The sequence below is a fragment of the Echiichthys vipera genome (assembly GCF_963691815.1).
Source record: "Echiichthys vipera genome assembly, chromosome: 15".
Lineage (NCBI taxonomy): Eukaryota > Metazoa > Chordata > Actinopteri > Perciformes > Trachinidae > Echiichthys > Echiichthys vipera.
In genome coordinates this window covers 8,808,259-8,816,746 of record NC_139840.1, presented here as the reverse complement: position 1 = coordinate 8,816,746, position 8,488 = coordinate 8,808,259, and the positions used below count along the sequence as shown (strand labels likewise).

Below are 8,488 nucleotides of genomic sequence, written 5' to 3'. Positions count from 1 at the left end.
ATTTCAAGGGCTTTAAAGGATACTGAAGTTTGAGAAACACTAATTTTTGAGCAGATGACGACCAAACAGTATCATCATATAAATCTCCACGTCTGATCTGAACAGATTTGACTAACAGATGGGCAGATTTTCTCAAAATGGGTGATTCATGTATGTTCTTCTTTAATTTGGCAAAGATAGATGGTAGGTTTTAACACTTGATGCAATGATGCAACAGTTTATTGCACAATTTCTTTACATTTTTTTGTATAACTCTGTTTTTTCAACCTTTCTTGATGTGAATGTGTGAATGGCAAATGCTGAATTTTTGTATGTTTCACTGAGAAAGGGTGATCTCCACATACTGTGATGTGATGTGATGTGCATACTCTCAAGAGAAAAGTAAATTATCAAAACTTCTTAGTTTTCCACACTTGACAGTGCAGTCAGTTCAAAGAGATACTTCAATGCAGTGATGTTGAAGTGACAATGGCAGGTTACAGGTGCAAAAGAGCACATTCTTTCTAAAAAAATGTATATAACCGTAATTATACTGTATGGCCTTTGTTTCTTTCCACGTGCAAGTTTAAAGTAAACTAAAGTCAATGAAAAAACTAATTTGAAACTTTGAGTTGAATTAGTTTTTTTAAATTGTATCAAGGAAATAAAAAAAAAATCAAGTTTATCTTTCAATAATATTTATTTGAAGTTGTAAAAGATGTTTTTACAGCTTGGAGTCAGCGTGAATAGCAACATAGGGGTCCTCATCTCTGTTGCTGATCTTGAAGTGAGCACGGCCATCACCGCCAACATGGATCTGTTTCCCGGTGCATCTGCCTCCATCTTTCTCGCCAGAAATGACGTCACAGTAGGTGCCACCAGGCATGCCAGTGTTCAGGGTGACATCCAGGTTCCTGAAGGTGTAGACAGGGTATATATTGTTTTTAAGACCATCACAACGTCCCAATGAAACTGCTGGGAGGACCTTGCCTTCTTAGTTGGTGTATTTTATATTAAAACCTGATGCAAACAGGAGGTGTAAGCCAATAGTTATCAGTTTTATATTATATGATGAGGTTTTATATGAACCAAATGAGAAAAATAGTAAAACTTTATATTATGTGTTGGAAATTATGTGTACAACTCATTTGTAAAGTTGTACATTGCATTGTTTCTAGTGGCGGTATTTTGTAACTGTTCTTTCAGAGCCCTCCCTCTTGTCATGGTCATGGTCACTGTGTTGACTTTTTTTGTTTATGCTCTTTTTTAAACTTTTTTAAACTTTCACCTCTCTACCTCCAGTCAATCCCCTATATGTTAATCTCTTAAATATATACACATACATACAGTATGTTCCTATTACACTCTGCCCTTACTACAAGCTTGACTCAGAAGTTCTCGATTACAAGTGAACGCAGCATTACTGTTAGTGACTATCTGGGCCGGCAGACCAACCACTGTCAGCAGCATCACTTACATGGCGGCGTATTTACATCTAGCGAGGGAATACTCAGCAAAAGGGCAAGTACAAGTGCTTTACTTAGTGGATCATATGATCAGTCACCATTGTTTTAACTCACTCTTTGGTGGTTAGTAACTTAACAGACAATTAACTAAATTTAAGTTTACATTTAGGTTTACAGTTACATTTACTCAGTCAAAGTAATGTGATTTTATAGCCAACCGTATATGAAAAGACATAGAAATGCAAATAATTGTTGTTATTGGTGGCTGCTTGTTCATCATTATTTATGTTTTATATCACAGAGTCTGTTAGATGCTGCAATGTATCTGCATCCTGTCCTGTTAAATTTGTTTAATCTGGTTACTACTTGATTTAATTAGGTGAAATAAGTATTTTGTCAGTACCAGTAAGAGTAGTAAGCAGTAAGTCCTTACCAGTCATCATTGTTGAAGACGATGAATCCACGATTACCACGTCCAAAGGCAATCTGGTTGCTCTGGTTGTCCCACCAGTTGGAGTGAGGCTGTCCGTTGACCACATTACGGAAAATAGCCATGTTCCTGAAGAGGAGATATGACAAAATACAATCGTAACGTAAAACTGTTATGTTACTACAGCACAGTATATAATATTCTGTGTATGTAGGGGCAACAGCTCTATGTCTTTTGCTTTCAGAGGACTTACTTGATCTGACGCCATCTGTGCTCGCACACCCATCCGTCTCCGCAAGTCTGGTCAGCGTTGATGGGAACAGACTTGGTGGATCCATCACCATGGCTGGGAGGGCCCATCCAGTCATTCTGATCCTACAGGATAATGATGGATACATGAGTGAAACAACTTAAAGTTCCAAATACACTGCCTTCTTCCTGGGTTACTGTACTCAACGTAATACCCAGTTCTTGGATAAAAAAGTGAGTTAAAAAAGGAACTACCTTTCCATTGACAATGTGGCGGTTCCAACGGAAGCTAGACATCACCCTGGTTACTCCGTAAGGGTGAGCCAGCATGTAGCTGACAGCCATCTTGTGGAGCTTGGCGTCCCAGAAGGTAACGATGGCTGCACCACCAGCACCATGGCCTCTCTGGTTGTCGTGGTTGTCAACAAAGACAAGGGCATTGCCGTTGGGCATGAAACCCCATCCCTCTCCCCAGCTCCTGCGCACAGGAATACAATTTTACCAATGAGGTACTCACTTCTAAAACATTCATATTCGGATAAAGTTTTACTTTAATTAAAAAAAATTAAATGCAACAGTTTCAGTCAATTATGTACGAATACTTTTGTCTCTAAAAACACAATTAGCAAGTAAAAAAAAACAGACATTTATGCTACAAATAGGATTGTAGCTATCGTAGTTCAATAAACATTCCACTATATCAATTTGATATGTGATTTAGGCAAACCAACAGAAGCACACATACTTGGTGTAAGACAGCTTCTCGCCGTTCCACTTCCTGAAGATATTTCCCAGTTTGGCTCCATATTTGAACTCAGTCACCCTTCCCAGATGGAAGTACTCTCTAGATGTGATGGGCTCACCTCCGAGATCAATAACCTAGAGGGAAATCAACACATAATCCATACTGTTCAGTGTTGTTACGTATATCAGTGATTTGTGGATTGACAAAAACTAATTGCACAAGTAGGATTTTGTTTGATTCAGCAGTAATAAGAACCACACATTTACTCTTGTTTTTGCAGCTTACCACCCTTTCTTAGTTTAACACCTTCAGCTTTATCTGTTTATACTATAGTATCAGTAGGACCGGTATTTATACAAGTGCTTGTCAACTTGTAATATCTTCTTGGACCCAGTGTGCATGTGTTTGTGCTTTCATCTTGATTTCATTCACGTCCTGGTAAGTGGATGTCAGCTATCAAGCATGCACTTGAATGCACCATTAGTTTTATAAGCGGCAGTTTGTTTGCTGGCACTATGCAAAATATACCAGTAAAACAGGCCACTATCAAAGACAGAGGTAAGTTGAAGTCACTCTACATGACACATGCGTCTACATTAAAATGGAAGTTGATGGTTGTGTGCTGGTCGATCCTTTTCTGTCTTTTTGACATAATTTACCAGTTCGGTGTGAAAATCAAGAAACCAAAAACATTTTGAAAAACTTGCCTCCTGGAAGATGAAGGGTCTGGAGCCACCAGAGAACCACTTGGTGTTGAGGTTGTGCAGACGACCGTAGACAGCAGACAGGTCACCGGGCCACATGTGCTTGCAGGCATCCACTCTGAATCCAGCCACACCCATGTCAATCAGCTTATTCATGAAGTTGGCCACCTTGCCCCTGACGTAATCTTTCTCCAGGGCGAGATCCAACAGACCGACCAGACGACAGTCACGCACCTAGAGCAGCAAATGAGCATTTACATCACAATTTAAGCTTCGGGGTAAACGGTTTCTTGTATGGATCCCTGAGAAAGGTGCTGTGAATTTAAAAATGGTAATAAGCTAAAAATCAGTGTTTCATAACATTCATTACCTGATTGGCATCACCATAGTTCTCAATTTGGCCACTTCCAGTCCTGCATTTATGGTCATTGAAGTCCAACTGGGTATAGGGGACAGAGGGGAATTCCTTCCTGCCAGCACTGAACCAGCTTCCACATGAAGAGTGGGTTCCCTCTCCACCGCCGGAGCCACACATGTGGTTGATGACAACGTCCACATAAATGTTGACCTGGGGTAGGTAGATATGGGATTGTTGGTGCAACACAACTTATCAACACTTTCCTTCTATCTTTTCTCACTCTCACTTATTTTCTTAGCACACTAGGGGCAGCTGTGGCTCAGTTGGTAGAGCGAGTCAGCGGCTGTTCGACCCCAGCCCTGCCCTGCTTGTTAGCAGCTATGCTTTCGTCAGTCTTCACCTGGGCAGCTGTAACTACTATCGTACCACCATGTATGTATGTCTGTGTGAATGAATGGAACCTGGACTCTGTAAAGTGCCTTGAGTACTGAGAAAGGCGATTTATAAATCCAATCCATTACATTAACTTATTCTAAGTTCACAGGAAAATGTCAAAACTGCATGGCTCACCATTGGTTTACTGTGATTGTGTTAGAAATCAAGCAAACTATCTAAACAAAAAAGCAGCAGCCAAATCAAATGAAAGTGTCAGTGAGAATTCTTAAATACAGACACATTCATTTGATTTGGCTGCTGTTGTTAAAATGGATTGGTTATAATGAACAAAGCGTCCAGTGTTATGTAATGTATCTGGTAAGAATTTGTGGTGTTCTACAAAGCTGTGGATTTACGAGGTGCTGTCAAACAAAGACGAAAATTGTTCCTAATGCCTTTCTCTAAATCACTGTAGTTTACCCCGACATTGTTGCATCTGGTGATCATGTCTCTCAGCTCATTCTCATTGCCGGATCTGGAGCACAGGTTGTAGCCGATTGGTTGGTATCTCTGCCACCAGGGCCTCCAGGGATTGTTTATCACAATGTGCTCATTTGGAGGGGAGATCTGAGCAACACAGAGGAAAAACATGACAATAAGTATCACTTAACACAGGAATCGGCTGCTGTTAAATAGAATATAGTACTATACAGTTATCAAAAGGGCAGTGATTTTACACATGAACTTCAGCTTAATCATCTACTACCCAGCCTGTGGAAACATGATGACATCAGCAGGGTTATTTCAGGGAAGGCAAATAAAAGACACTATGGAGACACATTATTGGAAATGTAGTGTTTGGAGCTTGATATATCTATTTCTGATGCTTTGATTTTTACCGTTTTACTCTTGTGGCTTCTCCAACTTTATGCAAGTACAATACCAAATCATTAGAGTACACCTTTACAGTTAGAGATTAAGATTAGTAATTTGTATTTTATATCAGCCTGAACAAAGTCTAATCATCTTCTCACTGACATCAATACTCCTATTTTAAATGAAAGGCTTTTTGTTTGAAATTAACCATCCTTCATACTGTACACAGACACTTCTGAAACAAAACTTAACTTAACTTAAAGTTGAAAGGAAGAAGCAACGTTTCTATGTCATTAAGTGTGAATAACAATAATAATGATAAATACAATATATTGGCATTGTCAATTTTTGAGCAACTTTTTTTACTTTATAGACATTTCTTTCAAAACTTTCTCCAGAATTAGAAGCTCTCGTGTTCAGTCATACATACCTGAACGCCACCATAGCCATTGGGAGCCAAGAAGCGCTCACACTCTGCAGCAATGTCTGCCCACCGCCACTCAAACAGGTGCACGATGGCGGTCCTGCCGTGCTTGGTTTGAGGGTTGTGCTGGGCGAGGCCAAGCCCGAACAGAGCCACCAGAATGAAGAACTTCATGCTTTCCCTGGATGAGGAAGAATACCACACTCACCTGCTGCCTCACTCTTGGTATTTATACTTATTCTTCCCTCTCTCCAGGACCAATGAGACATAGGCCGCTATCAGCACAGAAGTTAAACAGGTGCTTCTTTCTTATAGTTTCCCACCTTGTTTCAAAACTAGTAGAAGGATAAATAACGTGGAGGCGGGTACAGGTTGGAAACTGAGAAACATGTCAGGTGTGCATAATGTCTTTACATAATATTAAAAAAAAACAAAAACACTTAAAGAGACTAAAAAAAGGCCAAAGATCGCAAAACGTTCCTAATCATTTCTCATTAATTTGCTGACAGTGCCATCCGCTGCATTGAATTTTATCTGCAGATCAAAACAAACCGAAACTTATAATTAAAAGAATCCCACTTGTCATGTGGCAGTAACTTGAAGGATTCAGCAGCAACATTATCTCACTAAAACATTTCAACTAACTACAAGACCTTTTTAAGTGATTTATAAGATTCATCATGCTCTGATTACAAAGATGTCCAAAAATACATTTTAAAGCTCTTACCGATCAGAACAGGACAGATTAGACTGATGCTGCTTTAGTATTTGTTTATGCAGTTCAGAAAGATGTTGCAACAGTTTCACTTCCCCAATTACAAAACTTTGACCTGGAACAAGAATCTGTTTGGGGCAAATCGTATATAAGACTGAAGCAGGCAAATTCTGTATAAGGTGCTTTTTGTATATGATTTTTTACATCACATGCGTGTGTGTTTATTTATACCTCATCAAAATTGTGATAGTTTATGTAATGATATAACTTTCCTTGACATGAATTTGGCCATTATCCATAAATGTTGAATAACATTGATAACAGTGAGTTATTGTCCAGGAGAGAAATAGCCAAATCCCATTTAAAGCTGATTAGGAATTTTGGCTTTTTGCATGGAAGTTTGAAGTTAACCATAGGTTTCTTCTTTTAAGGTAATGCTATTAAATAAATTAGCAATTTATGTTATCATTTTTAAAATGTTGCTTAATTTAAAAACATACATAGAATTTACAAAAATGACATAATAAAGAGTGCAGGAAGAGGGGAAAAAAACCCAGAGGGCTTATTTGATTTTGATTTGAGTTATTGAGATTTAAAAATTCTCAAACTGCTGAAAATAATAGAAGTGATGGTAAACTTCTAACTCAATATGTTTGTGCAACAATGATAAGAAAGAACAATGAGGATGTTAATGTGAAAACCAAAAATGTGAGTGGGCAATTTGTAAGTAAGTGTGTGAATGCGTGTCTCAGTATACACTGAAGCATGCAATGTGTGTGTGTGTATGTAAGTGGGGTTATGTTTTACTGTATTGGCCCCTGAACAAGTGAAACAAATAAGACAGACAATAATACATGAGGAAAAGTATTTATAAAACAGCATTTAAATGCTTTTTAAGCATCTTTTGTAACACTCGTTACACTTGTGAGAAGTGAGAAATTTAGGAGAATAAAGATGTGATGCTTTCCGAGTTGAATATGAATGTAACTTTGAGTCTGCTTTAAAATAAGTCTTAAACTACTCAGGAATATTTGCTTAAAAGTATTTTATTAACAAATGACTGATGAATTTCACAGTGAGTACAAAAATGCGCAAGTTTCATCATATTTCCAAGCCTGGTACCTTGGTCTTATTTGATTAAAATTACCATAGTAGGGTCAGTTTACATTTACATCACTGATGTTATCACACACCCAAAAGTTGTATGTGCATCAGTTAAAAAATATCCCAAGTCCTTGTACAACTTGACTTTGTTATTATCCGCTTCTTATCAAGGAAAACCAATACAGATAAGCTACACTCGAGTGAGAAGGTCAGGAGGTCAAATATGTTATCTAAAACCAGTTAACGTAATCAGCCCTGACAAAACACAAGCATTTTCCCATGAGGGGCTCCCTCCGCTTAGTTACTAGTTGTTATGTTTAGGATCATGCTTCAAGTGTGTCAGCTCAGGACAGAAATGTATTTTAGCACATAAGGTTAATCCTCAAAATTAATTTGATTACTTTAAGGGAGTTGTTTTTGTAAAACCAAACAACTTCAGGAGATAATCATTTATCATTCATTCAAGTACATTTTACTTGCAACTCTACTTTCACTTGAGTAATATAGTGGCTGCCGGACTTTTACTAATAATGGGGTATAATTTTGCTATCACTTGAGTAAAATCTAAATACTTCTTCCATCACTTCCTTTCCACCTTTTTACTATGACAGTTTTTTACAGTACACTAAACCATGCATTACTGAATATCCATCGGCCCTCCTTACAGCTGCATTTATGCCACTATCATGAATGTTTGTAGGTGAGTACTGAATTATACTTCGGGAGACAGATCAATTGTTTTCGAATGCTTTTGTCTGTGACTCTGTTGTTCGGATGTGTTGTGTAAAATGTTAATTGTAGCCATGTCTACACAGCAGTGCTTGGAAGACAACGTCCTGACTTCCACATTTATTATTTTTCATTCAGATAAGATAGACTTTGCGTGTGTCTTGTGGTCCTTCGTAGCAGCTCAAAAACACTATTTTATTACCTTGATACATGATCCGTGACTTTTCCTAATTGCATGACAATTACATTTAAGCTAATGTTAGTGTGTGTATACATTTGTCCGTCTGTCTGTCTGTCTTTATCTGACTCTGCAGTGAGAATAAGTTTGACTCAA

The 8,488-nt window shown here is 38.2% G+C and overlaps 1 protein-coding gene across 1 annotated transcript; it reads right to left on the bottom strand.

The window, feature by feature from the left end:
• Positions 1–703: 703 nt before the first annotated feature.
• LOC310958045 (alpha-amylase) lies at positions 704–6,389 on the bottom strand (the record flags this gene model as incomplete). Its single annotated transcript, XM_083928843.1, has 10 exons — positions 6,334–6,389; positions 5,613–5,787; positions 4,787–4,933; positions 3,944–4,141; positions 3,577–3,807; positions 2,870–3,003; positions 2,380–2,602; positions 2,129–2,250; positions 1,879–2,004; positions 704–893 (listed from the first exon to the last, which is right to left on the bottom strand). The coding sequence occupies exons 2-10, from the start codon at positions 5,778–5,780 to the stop codon at positions 704–706; spliced, it is 1,539 nt and encodes a 512-aa protein (XP_083784969.1). The 5' UTR covers positions 5,781–5,787; positions 6,334–6,389.
• Positions 6,390–8,488: the final 2,099 nt, after the last annotated feature.